This window comes from Actinia tenebrosa, unplaced genomic scaffold, assembly GCF_029948245.1.
Source record: "Actinia tenebrosa isolate PJP-AT-01 unplaced genomic scaffold, QUT_ActTen_1.0 PGA_scaffold3__52_contigs__length_22856419, whole genome shotgun sequence".
Classification (NCBI taxonomy): domain Eukaryota; kingdom Metazoa; phylum Cnidaria; class Anthozoa; order Actiniaria; family Actiniidae; genus Actinia; species Actinia tenebrosa.
Window position 1 is genome coordinate 15352072 of NW_028292580.1, and position 21461 is coordinate 15373532.

The 21461-nt window shown below is 36.4% G+C and overlaps 2 protein-coding genes across 3 annotated transcripts; one reads left to right on the top strand and one right to left on the bottom strand.

The window, feature by feature from the left end:
* The first annotated feature begins 1376 nt into the window (after positions 1 to 1376).
* LOC116294493 (uncharacterized) lies at positions 1377 to 6402 on the top strand. The gene is made up of 2 exons (XM_031702113.2): positions 1377 to 1877; positions 3987 to 6402. The coding sequence occupies exons 1-2, from the start codon at positions 1768 to 1770 to the stop codon at positions 6004 to 6006; spliced, it is 2130 nt and encodes a 709-aa protein (XP_031557973.2). The 5' UTR covers positions 1377 to 1767; the 3' UTR covers positions 6007 to 6402.
* Positions 6403 to 12267: 5865 nt separating this feature from the next.
* Positions 12268 to 20659, bottom strand: LOC116294501 (A-type voltage-gated potassium channel KCND3). Of its 2 annotated transcripts, none has more exons than XM_031702122.2 (3): positions 20613 to 20659; positions 13419 to 15002; positions 12268 to 12884 (listed from the first exon to the last, which is right to left on the bottom strand). In XM_031702122.2, the coding sequence occupies exons 2-3, from the start codon at positions 14444 to 14446 to the stop codon at positions 12719 to 12721; spliced, it is 1194 nt and encodes a 397-aa protein (XP_031557982.1). In that variant the 5' UTR covers positions 14447 to 15002; positions 20613 to 20659; the 3' UTR covers positions 12268 to 12718. The 2 variants fall into 2 exon arrangements, with proteins under 2 accessions (XP_031557982.1, XP_031557981.1); XM_031702121.1 differs by lacking the exon at positions 20613 to 20659 and adding an exon at positions 18539 to 18618.
* Positions 20660 to 21461: the final 802 nt, after the last annotated feature.

Consider the following 21461-nt stretch of genomic DNA (forward strand, 5'->3'; position numbering starts at 1 on the left):
CTTGTCCCCAGTCTCAATCGTTTTGGCAAACAGAGTTGCAAGCAGATTGTATGACAAACATTTTGAACTCGTTATTACACAGGCAGCCCAGCTCTTTTTTAGAGCTGTATCACAAGATAGAATGGAACGTATTTTGTATAAAAATTTAAGAATAATTGAGATTTACTAGCCTTAGTTGACGTCTTCATTGGTTGTTGTTTTTTTAAATAAAGACACCTACTAAGGTTAGTGATTTTTTTAAGCGCTTTCACTACCAGAGAGCTTTGGCTGCCTGTTGTTGATTTTTTGCGTTCGGTGTGATATTTTGGGTAGAGCCCCGAAAGTCTATTAGGCCGTATTAAGACCCGTTTACACAGGCGATTTTTTCGGCGATATGCAGCGCCATTTCCACTGCGATTCTTGCAGAAAAAATCGCCGAAAAATTTGAAAATGTTCAAAATAGTGGCGATTCATCGGCGATGTGAATTTATAAAATCTAAATCGACGGTAGTTTACACGAGCGATTTATGATCGCACGTGAGTCGCCACAAGAATCGATGTGGAAATCGAGCTGCAAATCACCAAAAGAATCGCCTGTGTAAACGGGCCTTTAGGTCTCGTACACCATGAGCAGGGCAAGAGGTCTAACCGTTTTAGTATGAACCTACTGATATAGATCAAAGAAAGGAATACTAATAATGTATATATAATTTTAGTTGGAAATTATTTTTATATTTATCGAGTTTTGTTGTTGTTGTTTCTGTTGTTCTTGTTTTCAAAACGACTAATTTTCGCTTTTAGTGGTCTATCACTAATAGAACACTAGTGGCTTAGCCAATTAAAGCGAAGGATATGTGATAGACCATAAGTAGGTTTATACTAAATATATATATATATTATTAGTTCTGACTCGGAGAGAGTTGTATTATTCACCAGTAACAAAGAGAATCGTGAAAACGAGGGAATCTTAGATGAATATTCAAAATTCATTGTCAATCCTATTCAAATTTTTTCTTTTGTACTCAGCCAATAGCCTGTAAAAGGTTTTATCAACTTTTGTAGTTTCTGTTTTGCTTTTATTTATTTATTGATGGATTCTACGAAAATAAAGAATTTCGTCGATGCATATTACCGTTGCATTTACGATTCATTTACGATGACCCAAAAAACATTAGATTTTTCTGAAGTGATTTATACATTTATTTGAGTTTCGTGTGAGAGAGGTCATATTCAAATTATTAGGCGAGGCACAAACTCGAATTTGTAAACAAATCTTGTCATTGGCTGACGTTAGTTGGCTTAAACCAATCAGGAACGAGTATTAACATAAGCTTTTGTCCTCTGATTGACACCAGAGAACCGCTGAACAGCTAATATTGAATTGCAAATGTCGAGATTGGATTTAGCATGCGTAGAAACAATCGTGTAGATCTTTAAGCATTTGAAGAAGCTTATTTAGAGAAATATAAATGGTTTTGAAGCTTGCTAAACTCAATAAGAAATAATTGAGGCCCGACAAGAAGTATCTTGAATCGTGGACAGGTATTTACAGGGAGGCACCGAGGGAATATTTTGGCGTTCAGCGTGACATGTGTTGTGTTTGCTCACTGCTTCATTGGATCCTTTGAACTTGATAAATTCGTTGTAAAGATGGTTCATTGTCGTTGCACTCTTTCTAACCCAATAAAAAGTATCTGAAACAAGTTCCTTCATTCAGGACTCGACACGTTGGCAGTGTACGATATCTTCAAGCAAGCTCATCTTGTAGTAATTCTGTTATTATAATTGATGCGTTACGACGGCCAATCTATTTTGAAGGTGATTATGAGCTGCACCAAGAAAACTCAAGATGATGCTGTTTCCAGTGATGCGAAACTACAAGCTGAAATGATTCCCAGGTGCGTTATTCTTGATATATATTTGCATACTTCTCTTTGGAAGCGTTGTTGGTTAAATTATCGCTAAAATATTTACAGTAACCCTAGCTTACGACTCGAATCCCAGAACCAAGTGATTGCACATAAGCGGTATTATGTATAAATTTGTGCTGTAAAGGTTTTAGAATAATGTAAAATATATTTTAATAATAGTACTTTATAGGATATTCTAGTTAGTTAGTTAAGGAATAAAGAGGCATATTCTTATTTTGTATACGTAAGTTTTTGTTTTTGTAAGTGTCAGTAGTCGTCGAAGGGTAAACTACACGATATGTAAAGTATGTTTAACAATAAATTCTGACTCCAGTCTGTCCAATGGGGATCTGTTGTAGGCTATTCCAAAAAGCATTTCCTTATGTACAAACTGCATGGATTCCGAAACTTCAGTAGAACTAGACAAATCAACTACTCAGTGTTTGGCTGAGAGTCGATTGAGTTCCGTCAGCAATGTCGTTTTTTGTTTCTTGATATTTAAATATATATATATATATATGTATTAGCTCATTGTCTTTAAACAATTACAACAGTCAATTTTTTTCTTTATTAATGTATTTTTCTCCTTTAAATTACATAAAAATGTGCGATTTAATATGAGATATTTTCGTTTTCTAGAATAAAATAATTATTTGGCTGTGCGTTGGTTTTTTCATAAGATATCCTATAATTTATTGAGCATGCGTAGAAGTTATATCACGTGATTGTCGTGTGGAGCCTGGTAAAGTGTTGAGAGGCGTTTATTTTTGCTGGATAAATTAATAAAATTTCCGCGAATCATGGCTATTGTAAAACTGCACGCCGGAAAAGTGGATTTATGACTATTATAAATATGGCTTATTGAGTTTACAGAATGTTGACAGTGATAATGTGAAAATCGATACCGCGGTTGTCTCAATCCAGCCGGAAGTACCTTGACAAGAAAAACCGGAAATCATATCTATACATTTTATCGCCTTTCAGAATGAAAAATAGACTGCGAGCTAAGTCCCTCTATTTCTCTTGGTCACTGTCACTGTCCGTCTGTCTGTCCGTGTCGATTGGTCGAGGAAGATTGGTTACGAGTCAAAGCCCCCTCCCCAAGGGACCTTTTACTCGTAACCAATCTTCCTCGACCAATCGACACGGACAGACAGACGGACAGTGACCAAGAGAAATAGAGGGACTTAGCTCGCAGTCTAAATGAAAAATAAGTAAATTATATGCTTTGTTAAGGGCATATTTTTTTTTGGTCTTGTAAAAAGATGTTTTCTATTTTTTCAGTAAACATTTTACACGGTTAAGTTTTTGCCTTGGGCAGGCAAGTTTTGAATTTCTTACCTTTGATTTCGTTGTTTGTTTCAAGAGTATTTTTCTATAAAAAATATAATATAACCTTGAATCGAGCGCTATTTTTATCATAATAGTATAACTAAGAATTTTCGGTTTTTCGGAAGCAAATCATTTTGACAGTTAACTTTTGGTTTCTTAATATCTCAAAATATAATAATAATAATAATATTTTTCTGTCAAAAAAATAATATAACCTTGAATCGAACGCTATTTTTATCATGATAGTATAACTAAGAATTTTCGGTTTTTGGAAAACAAATCATTTTGACAGTTAACTTTTGGTTTCTTTATATCTCAAAATATAATGATAATAATAATGATAATCATACATTAATAATATTATTATTTTGGTTTTACTTATGCCTGACATTTATGCGTCTGACACTTAGAGCATTATGATTAACTCAAGGCATTATGGGATATTTATACGTAACAATCGTGATTTATGATTGGCGCGTGGTCGGTCATCAATCTTTTATTAGAGTAATGCGAATTATGGTGTTCAAAGTATTATTGGATATTTATACGTAACAATCATAATCTATGGATGACACATTATAGTTTTTTTAATACGTAAAAATCATATGTTATGTTTGACGCGTGGTCGTTCAGCAATCGTACTAGGCAATCATTCAACGTAAAAATTGATGAAGAGAGTTAATGCTCCCCGGGGCTTCTCCTAACCTTTTTTTTTAAAAAATATATGTATAACTCTCAATCACGCAATTATTTCTTTTCTTCTAGCAAAGAAACTTCAACTATGGAAACGATCAATAAAAGCAATGGCACCCTGCCAATCCCCATGATTCCAGAAGATGACATGGATGAAAGCGAAGAAGGATTTCCTCTTATTACGTCAGTATTTTCCCTGGCTTCCTCCGAATCGTCAGATTCCCAAAAATCACCGGGAAAAGAGTCAACGGAAATGACGTCACGAAAAGATTCGCCTCCTTCGGTAAGTCTTGCTACGGGTGGTTCTCCTACACGTAATGGGGGTAACGTTTCTCCTCGTCTCTTCAGACCGCTTGCTGCTAGTAAGCCAAAACCAGCCGTTGACAATAAAACAGGTCCAGATAGAAACAATGCTCCTTATTACGTGGGGAAAGGGAAATTGATTCTTCCAAGACCAAAAATAGAAGACAATAAAACACAAGCCTCGTTGTCTCAATCGACTATGGCGTTTAGCCAGATTATGAGCTTCGGCCCTCAAAATAACAATACTATCAACAGTTCAACGACTACTGTGGGTAAGGAAGGCACTAGCCAAGCCCCTGTAATGATGACACGAAGCGCTGCTCATAAGATTAACTCTCAGCCAAATACCCAAGTAGGAAGCTCTGTTACTGGAATTGCAGCACCAGTGTACCAAACCCAATCTATCCCAGCAACCTCTACCAGTCAACCAAAAGTAGTGAACTTAGATAACACGGTTCAGTTCCTCAATGTTAAAAATGCACCAGGTCAGGCTACCTTTCCTGTACGCACACCAAATACCAGTTCTGAAAGTGCATTGTCGTCCTCGGTGTTAAGTTCAAGTTCACCGCTTGCAAAGTTAATAAAAAGCATTAGTCCAAACACTACGTTAACTAATGTCAGTCTAACTCCGACAACTACTGTTGCCAGCACGACGCACGCGCCAGTAGTAGTGACACCAGTTGTGTCAGCTCCTGGTAATTCTCAAATGTGGTCAGCACGACCTATAAACATTGCGCCTGCGCCAGTACAACAAATGGTTGCTTCAACACCTTCCGTCAACACCGGAAACGCTCCACGTTATGTTGTGGTATCAAAAACAGGAGTTTCTGCGTCTAATATTCCTGTTACTCAAGTAGTTTCTGCCAAGGGAGGAGGTGTGAACATACCAAAAGTTTTCATGGTGCCCAATACTGCGTCCACTCAAGGGGCTAAACCCGGAACACAGGTTTTATATCTATTTGAAAACCAGGGCGCGGGTGATGGGAAAACATATCGGATTTTAATTCCGGATCGAAAAGTGGCAGGACAACCCACTACCACTGTCCCTTCACAAAGTCCAGTTCCTATTATAACTTCAAATAATGGAAGCATTGTATCAAACACTCAGCTGGTGAGAATCATTCCAAAACCAGTAACGACAACCGTGGTGAATCAACAACCGAAAGTCCCTATAGTGACCCAAACAGCAAGTCCCACTGTGGTGAACTTGAATACAAAAAAGGCAGCAACAGTACTGAATGCTAGTAGTACTACAATAGCATCGACAAAGGTTTCTACACAAAAACCCACAGAGAAAGGTCCAACAGCTGAGAAGTCTTCTAGCGAGATACCGACATCAGCGCCGAGTCCTTCTGAAGATGCCGAGCCTAGTGTAGAGTCTATTGATACTGGGCTTAGCCCCCATGAGGCTAGAATTCAAAAACTGAAAGAACTGCTTAAGAAACAAGAAGAAGCCATTGATCGGTTGAAACAAAAGAGGCAAAAAGAAATCGACGATGTGAGAGCTCCGCCAGTCGAAAGCTCAAATTCCGAGGGTGCAACAAGCAAGAGGGACAGCCCATTTGCTGTTCCATTGCCACCTAAAAAGGCACGGTTAGACCAATACAGAAGCAAGCTGAGCGAAACGAACAGAACTGTCCAAGATGGATTTTTGCCCAATACTGATGATACCCAATTCGTTAAACTGGTCGGACTAGAGAAAGTCGTTGATAAACTTAAAGCGAAGAAGATGCAAGAACTTAAAGAAGTTCAAGCACTTAATTCTTTAGGCAACAACACGACTTCATGAAGATACGAAATTTTCAGGTGACGGATAATAGAAAAGGGAAGATCATTATTTGTCATGTAACATTAGACGGTGGGATTCAACAGAGACGCGCAACTTTAAGACGCGAATACCCATTCGGTATGTTACGATTATTTGACTACCATGACCAAAATGCTTTGCTCGCTATCGATTTTCAGTGCTGTTCCTTTCCTTATGAGGGAACGAAAAAATAATAATAAGATAGTAAAGGGAGCATTTTGACAATTGGTAGTCATTATTAGATGATTTGACTTCGCAAGAAATGAATACCTTGTGAATTAAACGCTATGTGACGTCATTTGTATGAAATATGTCTTCCGCTTTGGAAAGTTTAGTGATATTACCTAAAAAAAAAAAAAAAAAAAAAAAAAGCTAAAAGCCTAGATAACTGTAGAACTATCTGGGGCATTTCAATTTTCAATGGGGAACTCCCGCGATGTTTTGACTGTCCTCCGGTTGCCGGAATGGTTTTTGATCGAAACTCCGATAGGCGACTGACAACAATAGACAAGTCAGTTCCAATCAACAAACTGAATAGCTTACTGAATCAAGGCGTTTTGATTTCAATCCATAGTCAAGTGCCTTTGAAAAGTGTGTGTTTACGAAAATGTTATGAAACGCTTTTTTTTGTATGATTCTGAATCACTGTAATATCCGAGAACTCTAAATTTTATAGATTTATAGATAACTTTAAGCTTATATTCAAGCTATTTTTGGCATTTTAGCTATTATACTTTCACATCATAGGTATTGCTTATAAGTTTCTACCGGACCAGAAACCAGCACCCATGTTACTTGTCAGATGTTTTGACTAATTCATTTATCTTAACACGGTTACCTACCATTTTATCCTTTCCCCGTGCGCGTCGATTTCAATTCAAATGTAGCGCTTACAAAATTTGTACTTGTTAAAATATTTTGTCATAATTTTAAATTCTTACGATTTCATAGTGATGTAATCATATTTAATTGACTTCATCTTGACTGGAAATGGAATAAGTTAAGTCGGAAACAGTGTAACATATAAATTTTAATAAACAGGGTAGATAGTAGGTGTAATCTTCTTCTTTTAGTTGATGAAACATCATATTTAGTTTGCAGTATAACCATTGACTAGTACTCGTTGGATTGATGTTGTTCAGTGTTTCGTTGCGGGTGTCTTCCAAATTTTTCATTACGGTTACACGATGCAAGAAATGTTTTTTAGGATGTAGCTAAAGAGTGTAATAGCAGCGTGGTTTCAAGTCCAAAATTTTTTTTAGCATGGCATGTTGCACAAATCAGCTGCAATGAATACTCGTCGTATCATCTTGAAGCCGCTCATCAACCACAAACTCGGTCTCAGAAATTTAACGGTTAACGCTGTATATGTGCGCGAGCCAGTTGCTGACTATTTCTACATACCGGAAACAAAACAAGTTAGTCAATGGTTTGACGAAACTGTCAGTTCGTAAAATACGCTGATCAGGGTTGATCAAGTCCCGGCGGTGTATAACATCTAGCCCATGATGACACGCTGGCTAACCAATCAGAACGCGCGCTCATTTTTTATGCGAAAATTCATTCTGGTAGCTGTCACTTAATTGTCGTTTAGTTAACGCGATCATTCTGAGTGGAATTTGTTGGTCGACTGCAACAGCTACATGATTTCAGTTTTCTGCCAACGGCACCATAAATTAGAGGATCAAGACACGCTTTGATAACAACTGGATAGAATGTAAACACAGCAATACCATAAGGAAATGTCTTCTCCAATACAAACTCCGTCAGTAAAAATTGAATATGTTGTGGAAGCATACTGACAGCAAAAGTTGCTACCATGGCTACTATCACCATGACTACCCTTTGGTTTCTCTTTTTTCGAGGTGACTGAACTTCATGTGTTGAATCGGTCCGTCTTTCTATATCCAGCCTTGCTTTTTTCAGAAAGACCGAGAGCTTGGTGTAGTACATGACTATGAGGAAAAACGGAAGCAGGTATTGCGTGAATGTTAGCAACGAGTAATAAATCTTTCTCCTTACAATTTTTAGCTGTTTGTTTGTGCCAATTAAGCATCCTCGTGGAAGGAAGTCTTCAGTGAGTACCATAGGTAACACTTGGAAAATTGAAACCACCCAAATAGCAACAATAGTAAATGCTATCCTCTTGCCAGATGGCTTAGGACTGAAGGGGCAAGCTATCGCCCTGTGGTGCTGTATGGAAATGGCTGTCAGAGTATACACAATACCGTACTGGTATAAGATAGTCAAGCTAAAGATGACATGACAAGAGCTGGATATTCGAATCTTCATTAAAAATACCATTGGGGTGAGTGTTGACAGTATGAAGACGTTGACCAAACACAAATGGATCAGTAGCATCTCGTTCGTTTTGAGTTTCTTTTGGGTTTTAAAGGCATCCACGAGGACAAAAACGTTCCCTGTGATCCCAGCTATGAACGCAATTGAGTAGAATACTATTGAATAATCATCTACAGGTCTTCGGTAGGGTTCTGTTGCATTATCAAAAGAAGAAGTATTGCTTGGCAGAGATGCGTTGACAAATATCGACGAAGGCGTCGAATTTATTTTTTCAAGAGTTGCGGAGCCTCTTACATCGAGGATTGAAATTGTTGGCAGTGAATTCCAAAGTGCTTGAGTTTTCCTTGAAGTCTGGACCACTGTAGCGATGTTGAATGTCATTCCTAGAACTGATTCTGACAGTGACGTCGATTTCATTTGAAATCCTTGGTTGAACGATTCAGAAGGTGCAATCTCAACACTTTTGCTGTTCGATGCGGTTGTTAGTCTTGTTGAGACTGTTGCTCTTGTAGATGGAGAAAAGGCAGTGTCTTCAGCCAGCTTTGTCATCCAAGTTGCGGCTCCCATAATAGATTCTATCCCATTCATAGTTTATGTGTTCGCCAATAAGCGTTTTGTTTCTCTATATCGGTGTCCTGCTAAAATATTTTCAAAACGATCTGATGGCGCGGATACTGGACTTGGCTTCATTGCATCACTTGACCTTAGTGTTGATTTATGATACGATACTTTGTTTATAGAATCATCGCCAGTAAAGTTAGAGCCCGCGATAACCTGAGTAACGGCACGATTCCCAAAAAACAGGAAAGCATTTACCAATGCTATGAGGTACATTAACTTAGTAGCATCCATAACTGGCAAAGCGGTTCTGTAGTCGCGACAAGATTGAATGCTAGATTGATTTCCGATGAACTCGACTGGGCACTTAATTTTGATTGCTGCCTTGACTTAACACGTGAAGTTAATCGTTTCCTTTTTCAATTACGTCTTCTAACACCGTGCAGTTTTTCGATATTTTTGACATCTGGAAATAATGAACAAGAATTACTTCTCGATTTTGTGATTGTTTTGAATAATCTCGTTCGTTTTTTTTTTTTTTTTTTTTTTTTTTTTTTTTTTTTTTTTTTTTTTTTGACGATAAACCAGGTCAAATAAATATGATGAAACCCATTTGAAAAATCCAGGGTTTTTTTTTTTTCAGTGTCTGGCCTTTCCACCTTGTTGCGATATACTGGCTTCCTGTTATTGAAACGGGTGGCCAAATTAATTTTTATTCAAAATTTTCGGCGTCAGTTCCTGTGTGGGAAAAGAACAAAAAATTAGACCACTTTTTCGCAGCCAAAATCCTTTTTTTTTTCCTCCATTCTTTTCTCTATATTTGAGCCTAGATGCAAGCCTGTCCGTTCTGGAAAATATTCAATTTATATGATAAGGCCTCTTGATTTTAATATATTCGTTTTCAACTTTTATTCAGCCTTATATTGATTAGAACATTAATTCCAATAACAATTTGAAGCCAATATTACACCCCCGTCTCATCCATTTATTGAAATAACTTCAACAAATCTTCTGGATTCTCATAAGCTTCGCTCCTTCACTTTTCAGTAATTGAGCACAGCAACTTTACACATATGTAAGTAAAAAAGAATAGCATTGCACTAAATTTTTAATTGCCTTCATCAAATTGGATTTCAAGTTTTCATTTACACTACTTGTTTTGCAACGTAACGAGAATTTGTTTGGGGCATTAAAAAAGACCGTGGAATATATACCAACCATTTTCCTTTTCCAATCTCTACCAAAAGATATCGAAAATTAATCATGTCATTTCGAATTCCTTGATCAACAAAAGACATTTTCATCTTACCTCATGTTAAGAGAAAGTATTTCAATATACGTTTTTTTGGCGTAATGAACTTAAGTGCGTCGATTGCGCGAAAGCACAAAGCGTTAAGGCAAAGAGCTTTCTTGAGAGTAAAAACGAAACGGCTTGTAAACCTAGATGGTAGCCCAAAAATACATCTGACCGATGTTTGCCAAGGGTTAATTAGGCTGTAGTAGTTATACAGGCACTAAGGTGTTCAACTGGGATTTGACGTGTTATATTCCAGGATTTTAGACCAAAAAATCAATTTGCATATGAAAGGTATACATATGTACGCAAGCTTGACGGTTGTTTGTTTAGTCCATATCATTTGATTGAAATAACAGACTGCACGTCCAATATCAGAATATTAAAAATACCTAGAACTGAAATGATCATGAAATGAAGTGATCGCATTTTTCAAGGTTATTTTTTCAGCTTTGTTGTTTTGATTAAGCTACGTGAGGTGGTTGTTTTTTGTTGTTGTTTTTTCTTTTAGCTAGATTTATTTGCCAGGTTTTTGGACTTTTTTGTGATAGGAAAGGCCTTTAAAATGACTCGTCATTGAGAGAATATTTAGTTGGAACTCGCGGGGAGGTGGACCTGCTGACCCTATTATTAACCGTCTATTAACTGTCTATTAATAAAAACAAGAAAAGAAAAGAAGGAATACTTGATGTCGATAATGAGAGAGAAAGAAATAAAGAAAGAAAAGGTTGGATAAAGAACGAACAAAGGGAAGGAAGCAAGAAAATAAAAGATAAAGAATGAACGAGCGAAAGAAGGGACAAAGAAGAAAGAATGAAAGAAAAGAAAGAAAGAAAGAAACATGCAAGACGCCATATCTAAAAATGAAACAAACTTCAAAGCACAAATTTCTCAGTTACATGAGTGTAAATTAGGAATAATGATATCAATAATGAGTGGAATAAAGAAAGAAATGTTGGAGAAAGAAAGAACCGAGGGTAGGAAACAAGAAAATAAAAGATAGAATGAACGGGCGAAAAAAAGAAAGAAAAAAAAAGCATACAACGACACCATATCTCAAAATGCTTTGAAACCCTATACCATTAAAGCCAAGATTTCTCCGTCATGAGTATAAATTAGGACTATTTAAAAGGTGTTCTGTCAGATCGTCTGTTCTAATTTCATAAAAGAACCGACGGGTAGCACAATATTGTGTGTTATTAGCTGCTTGCCTTGAAATGTCTTCTCCTAGCAACCTCCCAGCCCTTTTAAATGAAGCATATAGCATACCACATTCATGCGACATTCATGAATTCGGTAATGAATGATAAGAAATAATTATAAAAACGTTATTCTTGTCGGTGTCGTTGATGATTGTAGTAATTGTTGCAGTGAGTGTTATATATCAGAAGGAACACAAATGTTTTTTAGCCTTATTTTTGTGCCTTATGTTTTGATTCAAATAAGATATGGTCAGCTATGAAGTTTTGTTTTTGATGTCCCCTGGGGGAAGAAAACAAATATCCCTAACAAGAGAAGGCACGGCCATACGTTACTGTCATGGAAACAGGCCTAACTTTCAAATATAACAATATATAACAAATACTAAAGAATTGATTAGAATGACCTATGGCTTCAAGGGGATTTGGTATCCAGGCGCGCAATGCATTGTTTGTGAAAGCGAAAATTTCTATTTCTATTGTCAAAACGAAATATTTTCCACCAACAACGACGAAATGTGCTATTTCTAAAAGATATTTGGCTTATCTTTTCACAGATTAGTTTTATTTTCTTTTTTGAGTAAAAATTGCTGATTTATTGAGTCGAGCGGGCTGAGAGGAACGAGAAGAACCTCTCGTTACTTATATGAAATCAGACGCGGGGATCGGACTAATTCATATGCCATCGTTTCAGACAAGCCCTATTTATATTATACATCGATACTGCTGCTTAGAGCTCAATGTTTTCCAGTTTAAAACCCTTTTGGGTTGCATCAATGTTAATATTTCTTTCAAAACGTCTTTGGAAAACAACCGAAATAATCACTCAAGGCTGATATTCGATGACACGTTGCATGAAATAGGAAAACATTCACCGCCAATGTAAAGGACTTTAAATAGATAAAAGTGTGGTTTATTTCCTGTTTTTAGTCGTGTCCATCGAATCGGTGATTTCTCGTGTGTGGCTGAATTTTTATAGTGAGTTTATTCTTTGCGATAACATTATACTAGATATGTTTTTATTTACGTATGGACAGTATTATAACATGTTTGGGGTGAACTCTTAATTTTGAGGTGCTTTATCCAGCGCTAACTTTACTAGTTAAACATCTTTGCGCTATTTTTTTTTTCACTTCTGCAGCTCGTGCGCACAATTTCGCAAAGTACTGCTAGGATTTTCATGTGTGTCGTTACCTAGAGACCTCCATTGCATGATAAATGCTTACACTGCACAGTTTTCTCGCGCAAACAGAAGCCAGGCACTAGTTGGTAGCATGCTGTTTACATTCCAAATGTATTCCTTTTTTTTCGCGCATTTTTCAATAGGAATTGTGGCACTGTTTTACTTCAGGTTCTTTGGTAGGTTACTGTACACTCCAACTTTCTTCCCTTCGCTCGCACCTTTCTGCATCATTGTAGTGGGCAAAGCCAACATCATGATTCCCATCAAGCAGCACAGGGATCCCAATACTTTGCCTGCTACTGTAACAGGAACCATGTCTCCATAGCTAAATGTGGCACAAAGAAAACTGTCAGTGACGTGCATTGAAATAAGTGTCAACAAAAAAAGCTATTTGTAGATATATCACGTGATAGACAAGGCATGCCCCCAATTTCAATCACTTTTCTTGTTAATACAGCCGGTGTCATTGATCATAATTGACAAATGTCACACTACGGACAACCCCATAGATGTCCCACAACGGCATGCCGTTCATTATCGTTAAGATTCCTGGTTACTTTTGCGCAACTATAGCGTGACACAAAAAGCATTGTTCTCATGATAAATCTTTGGTTTGCCTCAGGAAGCCCAGCCAAATAAGATTACTATTTCCGGCTTTGTTTAAACTGAAACTGAAGATATTTTCTCCCAAATTTATATATACTGGATAATGCAAGGCAATTGCCTAAAAGTATACACATTTATTCAGGGTATAGTATTTTCACCCTCGGCATCTTTCTTCCCAAATTAACGAATTTTGTGGAAGCATCTTCATGACTGCCGATGGGCACCCTTGCAAGCAGAATCTATCTGTACTTACCCTAAAGTCATCATAGTTACGACTGTGTACCACATCGTTTCAGGAATACTCGTGAAGTTTCCTCTTCCTTCATCGTACTCGGTATAAAACATCATTGTAGAAAACATTAAATTTGCCAGAAAGAACGCAAAAAATAAAAACCCCAGGTCCACAATCGCTCTCTTTAGCATGTGTCCAACAACGCGCATGTGCCGAAATAGTCTCGATAACTTGAGCATGCGCATAATCCTCAGGATCCTGAAAACACTGAAAGGGCTTCTTAGACTTACAATCTTTTCTTTATCGGACGAGAGATTGGCGATCGCCAAATCAATATAGAATGGGATGAATGCCATTAAGTCTATTATACTAAGTTTACTAAAAACAAAGGCCATTCTTTTCTGAGCAGCGTAAAAGCGAATGAAATACTCCAACGTAAAGATACCAACACAAAATGCCTCCAACAGTGAAAATATCTCTGGGTATTTGTCCAAGCATTGTTGACCATCCCCACATGGAGTTGTCTCAACGACTGTAAACACTGTGCTCAAACATATTAATAGCCCAATGAATGACTGGATTGCGATGCCGAGATTGGAAGTTTCAGTCCCCTCTAGGAGATACCATAAGTATTCTCTTCTAGAACGCCATACTGGTTTGTTTCCAGCACAAGTTCTTTTTTTCTTTCTAATGCTTATTTTAGTAGTATCTTCCCAACAGCAAGGCTCAAGTTCTGTCGTACAAATACCGTAAAAATTAAGCTCATCTTTGAACGACTCGTTGCAGTCTTCTGAAGACATATGAAGTTTTCCAATGCGGTAGAAATTCAAGATATAACGAAACATGTGAGGATCTCTGTCTAGGAAGTATTCTCTGTGCTTCCTATCAAAAAACACTGATAGCATCTCGCTCCCTAAGAGAGTCGATGGATGTTTTTTAAGCGTACTTTCCCATGTCACAAACCTCCGACCACTGACATTCAGAGTTATAAGCTTGTCGTCTTTGTTTTTTTCATTCCTTCTGAGTCGACGTTTATATTGTAGTGTCATGGATTTGAAGTCTAGTCTTTGAACCTTGGCGAAAAATATTTACTTACACCCACCAATTGCAGTAAAATATGAGATTTTCCCTTGAAATCTGAATTCGTTTGCTCGTTTTCATTACCGAAATTAAAGTTTAGGCTAAAGTTTCGTCGACAGGTGCAATCCACACTGGTTTTTCTTTTCTTTTTTCTTCGTTTTCTTCCTTTTTGTAGACACCAGTGCTTCAAATTGTGCAACCAAAAACTAAATTCCTCAAAACCTGTCCTCGTTTTCTTTTCTCATTTGAAGATCTAATCACTGACCAAAAGTGGAAAGAGTTTAAAAGTCAAAACACGTGATTTAGTATTATAATTGATTGAAATTGTTTTCGTATATAGCAGACGCGCGCATTTATGTTTTTAAATAGATCCACCAAGCTGCGTAGTCCTTTCCAGAGTCCAAAGCATAGTTAAAAGTAGTCAACCAAAACAATAATTACAATTCACTAACGTGGCAACACTCAAATCTTGGGTCAGTCATTTAAACTCTTTATATCCAGTGAGTTTCTTGTTGTCTTTATGACCTGTGGAGAACACCAGAGATAAGATAAAAGTTTTAGGAATACGAGAAGAAGTTAGTAATGATACCAAAGGGCGACAGAGTAATGATTGGACTGCTCCCTCCAAAATTAATGGCTTTTTGAAAAAAAATTGAAACTTTTGCTCTTCGCTGTTGACCTTAATCAGTAAAAGCTATTACGAAAGGTAGACTTAATATACTCAAGCTTGCATTGCGTGGAAGCTGAATTGAAAACCTCTCTAAGATGCTTGATCTGGATTTGCCTTGTCGCATGTACAATTATTGAAATTTATTCTTTGATTTCTGATGAGTTCGGTATCAAATGAACGCCCACGCGATCGGAAGCAATCAAAGTGCTGAATTTCTAATAGGCATGCATAAAATGGCATGAAAACTGAAAAGTATTAGTTTATAATTCCTGAAAAAAAATCTAAAAATAAGGCAAGGATATCGAAAAAAATTGTATGACGGAGCTATTTCGAGGTACATTGGTTGTTTAAAAGGAGGGGTGGAAGGGATATGAACAGAAAGAAAAACTATTTCATTAAAAAACCATGTGTCATTTAACGCAGCCAAGCTAGAAGTACATACATAAGTCATATTCATAATGATTCAGTTATCAGTAACTACTAGATAATATGTCTTTACCTAAAACAATTCTAGCTTACTTTGATCAAGACAATGATTTAGCAATGTAATATGGTATATGGAAAGGCTTCAGTGTCCGCAGCCATATTGCATCCCGAGCTGGGTGAAGAGATGTAAATTTAGATCTGTTTTTCCAAGATTAACAAATTGACATCAGATTTTTATGTGTCTGTCCTCTTATTGACGATTAATTGCGTCATAAAATTGTCAAAGTAGTGTGGATCCACGAGGCGTAGCCTCTCAATGATAAAAACTTCTCATTTTTACTGTTCAAAACAACTAACGGAAAGAGCGCGCTCTCGTTGACATCAGCTTTATATGTCTGTCCTCTTATTGATGATAAAAAATAACCAATCAACGCGCGAGAACTTTCTAAGTTATTGTAAAATGGTTGCTTGATGGTACATCAGACCCTTACTATTACAATGATGTGGGGATCAATAATAAAATAATCTGGAATATACAATGAGAAAAAAAAAATATAACCACTCATTGGTCAAAGCTCACTTCATGATTGTAAGAGTATTTCATATAAATCCCCAGATAACTGTTTAATGATTAATGGTGGTCAGAAGTATTGTTTGCCTAACAAATATGGCTTCACTATCTTATCAGTAATAATCATACAAATATATGCTCCAAAGGCCATCATATCAATTAGCGTGGACCCATATGTCGTATGATGAGCTGGAATTGAAGGTTTTGTCGTCAGACCTGTTTAAAATACGCCTTGCCATCACTCGTACAAATTTTGATTATGTCACTACCGATGATTAATGGTAGTGATAAATATTCCTAGAGTATAATCTCTATTAAGCGAACAGCCTTTGTTTAGTTGTCGTACAGTTCTCGTACAAGTCTCAAAGAGGTTTTTTGCACTAATTATTACTATAGTTATACGCCCTATTAAGCGGTTAACCTCGCTGAGTACGCGAACGTTCATAGGCAGTCACCTCAATCTTCAACCTCTATTAAACGCCTAGCCTCTCATGATTTAGCGACCAGTTGTAAAATTATCATCGTCATCGTTAGCTTTTTAACTTAGGTTCGGGATTCCAATCCGGCGCAACCGTTGACAAAAAGCACTACCTCCCGGGCGGGTCCGTTTAAACTCCAGTCCGTTACAGATCACGAGATAGGAACAAAATGTCCGGTAAAACGTAATATATCGCTCTAACAAGCACTATAAATATAAGTAGCTTCACACCAGGAGCTATCTGATATTAATGATCTCAAGACTAATTCTTGTACATGTGCGTTTCACCTTGAGTACTGATGACTTTGCCACCCGAATTGCTATCCAGATAAGATATTTCTCATTACAAGCACTTATCTACCGGACGCCCATCTCTTCGCATCAGTAGTAATATCACGCTGAAGTCTGAAGAATTTATGAGATGACATGTGAAGATATAATGAGGGTTGTGGGGCTGTAGTAACGAACCCTTGGTATAGTACAATTTATAATAAGGGAGATGAAGTATATTCGTCTCTCTCTTTCTTGTTATGTGTTCTTCACTGGAACAGTCTTCGCATGAGTAGGAAACGAGATATGTCTGCAAACTTGTAGCTGTACGACAGAGCAAAAAAACGACAAGGCTGCTACTTTCGCAATTTTTTTCTTTATCTCTCATTCATGCTAAAAAACGTTTAGTGTTTCATTCGTGTCTCTCGTGCTTTAAACTTTTCACATTCTGCTAACCTCGAGCAATGCAGTCTACTTCGAGGTATTAGCGAAAATGTTAGTTTTTGTGCTGATTAAAATATCATCTCTTCCAACGTTCAGGGCGTTATATCTCAAATACGCATTCCTTAAATTTCCCCAAATTTTGGTATTTTGTTAATCAGCCCCAAAAGAGCCTGTTTATGAAATATAAAGCTCATTAACGCATAAACGTCGAAAGTAGAACCCGTTTTTCTGCCCTGTCTATCGTGCATCTTATCTGATTTACTTGAAAAATAATTCACTTTCCCAGGGTACAAAAACCGTATGTTTCCCACTCATATGAAAACTACTCTATCTTAAAGTACAACAATCGAAACCATATATCATTTATCAATCTTAATTTCTCGGTCCCAATGTCCAGTTTTAAAATTAGGTAATAATATTCCTAAAGGCCATCATGTCTTGGATATTGGTGTTTAAATAAAAGTAGAATTTTTTAGTACTATTGATTCAAAATAGAACGCAAATTAAAAGGATCATTATAGAAAGCCATTATCAAAATTAACCATCCCAGTTGCTGTGGTAACTAAAAGATCCGACGTTGTCCACGCCATTTTAATTTTGATATTTATGTAAGTGGCCCATTTTGCGGGTAGAATATTTTTTAAAGGAATGCTTTATTTTTGACAGTATGAATGTTATTTATGAATGTGGATGCAAGATGAGAAAATATTTCTAGTTCCGTGATATCAGTGATATATATCTACTATGTGTGATTAATGTTATAGGCTAAAACCGATACTGAGTCAATACTTTCTCTAAAATATTCCAGTCGTTAGTTATACGGCTTATTTGTGGCACCAATTAATTAGTAAGTTCTGCAACCATATCTGTTAATTTAACCATTATCAAAACTTATCCCGGCTAGTCCTTCCGCTCTTTCAATGTTCGTCAGTACGTGTCACACACTTCAACATAAGCAGAAGCAGAAGAAAATGGAAAAGTTTCCATTCCTTACGCTTATGCTTATGGTTTGTGCAATCCCGCGGTTCACACTTGTGTTTCTTATGCTTCTGTTAAAGTGTGAACCAGCTCAAGGTAGTGATTCGAGAGTACTATATCATGAGACAAACTGAAATTCTCTTAAAATTAAATAATTTAGATTTATTCTAATCAATCTTCAATTACGTTGCTATTAACAAAACATATTTCAAGCTGCTTTTTACCTTGATGTAGTATCTTGGACTTCCAGTAAGGGCTTGGCATATGTAAAGATTAATGGCAGCAAATAATTTGTTCTACTAGTCTCAAGGCGAAGGTAAATTATCCTATCCTGACAGGAATAAACACGCTTCTATTCCTATTAAGTGGTCAGAAATTTTGTCTGCCCGGCTGAATTGCTAGAATAATGAATAATAATGTTCTGTGTCATCCAATTACGATTGATGGTCAGTGGAGAAAGAAGTATAGGCCAATTTTAGCCAAAACGTAATGTTCTTGCTCAGAACTCGTAATAGCGTAATCAATTCCTGTCTGTCCCGATGCTTTGTATAGTAGCCAAGTGGCAGATTAGTTAACGCGGAATGCGCATGGTTGTTGGGCGTATATCAGACCACTTGCCATTTCCTAGACTATCATTTCGTTGTTTGTGGTAAGAAAGAAAGAACGAGAACGAACGAAAAAAAAAAATGAAACCTAGATGCTGGTATTTCACATATCTATCTTCTAATTCACTGAAACAAAATGTCAATTACTTGTAAACTTCATTTCTTATATCGCAATTTGTGGGTAAGCTTTCATCTATGTTGATTCTTTCCATTACAACTTTAATGTTTTGCACAAACCACACAACTTCGATAAGCAAAAATAATTATAATAAAACTTGTTTGTAAATAAAAATATACAAATTTTTTAATCAAAACAGAAAACACAGCGTAATGTCAAAAGAACCAAACTAGTGATACATTAAACGCCACCTGTCACTCAATATTTGTGAAAACTCAAAAGAGATTATGACTGACGCTTCTTCGCCATAAATTATTCGCCATCTTTATGAAGTTTATGTAGAATTTTTTTATTAACTTTAGCTTGTACCTTGTTTAAAAGCGTACGATATTGACTTATTTGACAACATCACTCAAGTTAACTGACAATTTTGCATTAAAGAATAGCAGAAGACCATGCAAAACCTCTGAGACACTCGAAGTATATTTTCAATCGTATGTTTTCATCACTGTCCGACTGACAAGAGAAATATAGCTTCGTAAATTTTCAAAAATCTGTAGTAATTCTTTACTATCATTATTCCTTCAAGGTTTCCTAATTTTGAATTTGAGTAATTTTCGATACTACGTTGGTCTTCTAGTAAAGCCTTAGAAGATAAAATGAGAAATGATAACAAGTTTATTATTTATGATCTAAGAAGTTATTGCCATATTCTCCATATTTCAATAGTTACGATCTTTGTTTTTCTTAAAAAGTATTATACATTTTCAAAAAATTTTTCATCGACTATTATTCGCATTTTAATAAAAATATTCTTATTTAGTTTATACACAAAACTTTTGGAAATTCGATGATCAGTTCATGTATTAATAATAACCATCTGGATAATGATCTAAAGTGTATGTTTATTGTATTCTACTAGCTAGTGTATTTTAATTCAATTTTTTTCAATTTTTCTTATGTGCAGAACAAGCTAGCTTCTGAGTTTAAAATCTTATCTAGAAGAAAATCGATCACAAGATAGAAAAATAGATACATTGACAATTACCACCCATGACTATATGTTAAGCAAGGACCTCAAGGTCCTTTTATTTCCAGTGTGTTTATATATCAAGTGGGCTCTCTATGCTTACCAAAATCGGAACATATATTAGTTTTTGCGATCAAATTTCCAAATCTTCTAGTCATACATTGAAATAGATTATTACACTTATTCAGAGCTATTATAGAGCTTTTTAGATAAGAAATCTATGAACGACAAGTTTACAATATCACGAAAGGTTGTAATAAATATAAAACTGATGAAAAATATATGAGGCCACGGACTGAGTTTTAAAGACAGCTTTTGTATCTACATGCAGTCGTTATACATGAAGCGGCTTGATGCTTGTTACCCTGCGAGCAGAGGTTTTTTTTATGACCCTCCTTGGAGCTGGCTGCCGACAGCCAGCTCCAAGGAGGGTCAGAAAAAAACCTCTGCTCGCAGGGTAGATGCTTGTTTATGTGTTTTTTGTTTGTTTGTTTGTTTGTTGTTGTTTTTTATTTCAAAAGTTATAATCTTCTTACGATACATACCTTCCTGATCACCGCTGAAATCCGGCACTGCACTTTGGATGCTGTTCTACGCCGAATGAAGAGTAAACAAGGAAGTTTGACAAATTCATTTGCATTTATAATGACAGTAGTCGGTTTAACTTAGCTTGCTTTGCGTCAAACTGTATGTTATTGAATTTATTCTTTTATCAGCAAAATCAATCGTTCCCCGACTGCGCTGGTGATTCAACAGCCTCCTTATTCAAGGCGATGAATTAATCGAAGAGCGACGCCAAGGTCGCAATTTTTTATTCTTTTGCCATTCATGCCTTTTATGATAACTTAATTATAATTGTGCTGGCACAGATGTTAAACGTATTTTTCATATTCATATCAGTCCTAGCGTAATCTTTATTTGAAAGTGAGAAACTGAAGAAAAGCCGACACCAAGAGCTTAGTTTCTTTTTTAATGAAAATCGTTAATGAGCTAAATTTTAGAAACATTGGTTAACGTAACGCATACAGTAGAAATAATAACTTGTAAACATTCAGGAAAAGCTAATAAGATCGAACAAACCGAAGCTGAAATAATTAAAAATAACAAACTAGCAAGCCTATGCGGCTTAGCCAAGATTAAAAAATTAGTTTTCAGTCAGTCTTATCTTTATCGTTATCTTTTTTAAATTCGAGTGATTAAAACAGTGACTTTCTTAGGTGTTTTGAACGTAGTTTTCGAATACTGTGACTTGCAAAAGCTTAGGCTCCGGATTTAAAAAGTAGTTTTAGGTGCACATTCAATAACTGAAGACGCTGACAAAAACAGGTGGATTCTGGGATTTTGAAACTAAAACAGAGGAAAGGATAGGGATTGGAGGCAAAAAAGTAAAGACG

What these genes read in the sequence shown, in the direction of transcription:
- LOC116294493 (XM_031702113.2), top strand. Translation starts at nt 1,768, where the DNA reads ATGCGTTACGACGGCCAATCTATTTTGAAGGTGATTATGAGCTGCACC. An exon ending in CAAGCTGAAATGATTCCCAG is followed by an intron (nt 1,878 to 3,986) that starts GTGCGTTATTCT and finishes CTTTTCTTCTAG; the next exon opens with CAAAGAAACTTCAACTATGG.
- LOC116294501 (XM_031702122.2), bottom strand. Translation starts at nt 14,446, where the DNA reads ATGACACTACAATATAAACGTCGACTCAGAAGGAATGAAAAAAACAAA. An exon ending in GTAACTATGATGACTTTAGG is followed by an intron (nt 12,885 to 13,418) that starts GTAAGTACAGAT and finishes TGCCACATTTAG; the next exon opens with CTATGGAGACATGGTTCCTG.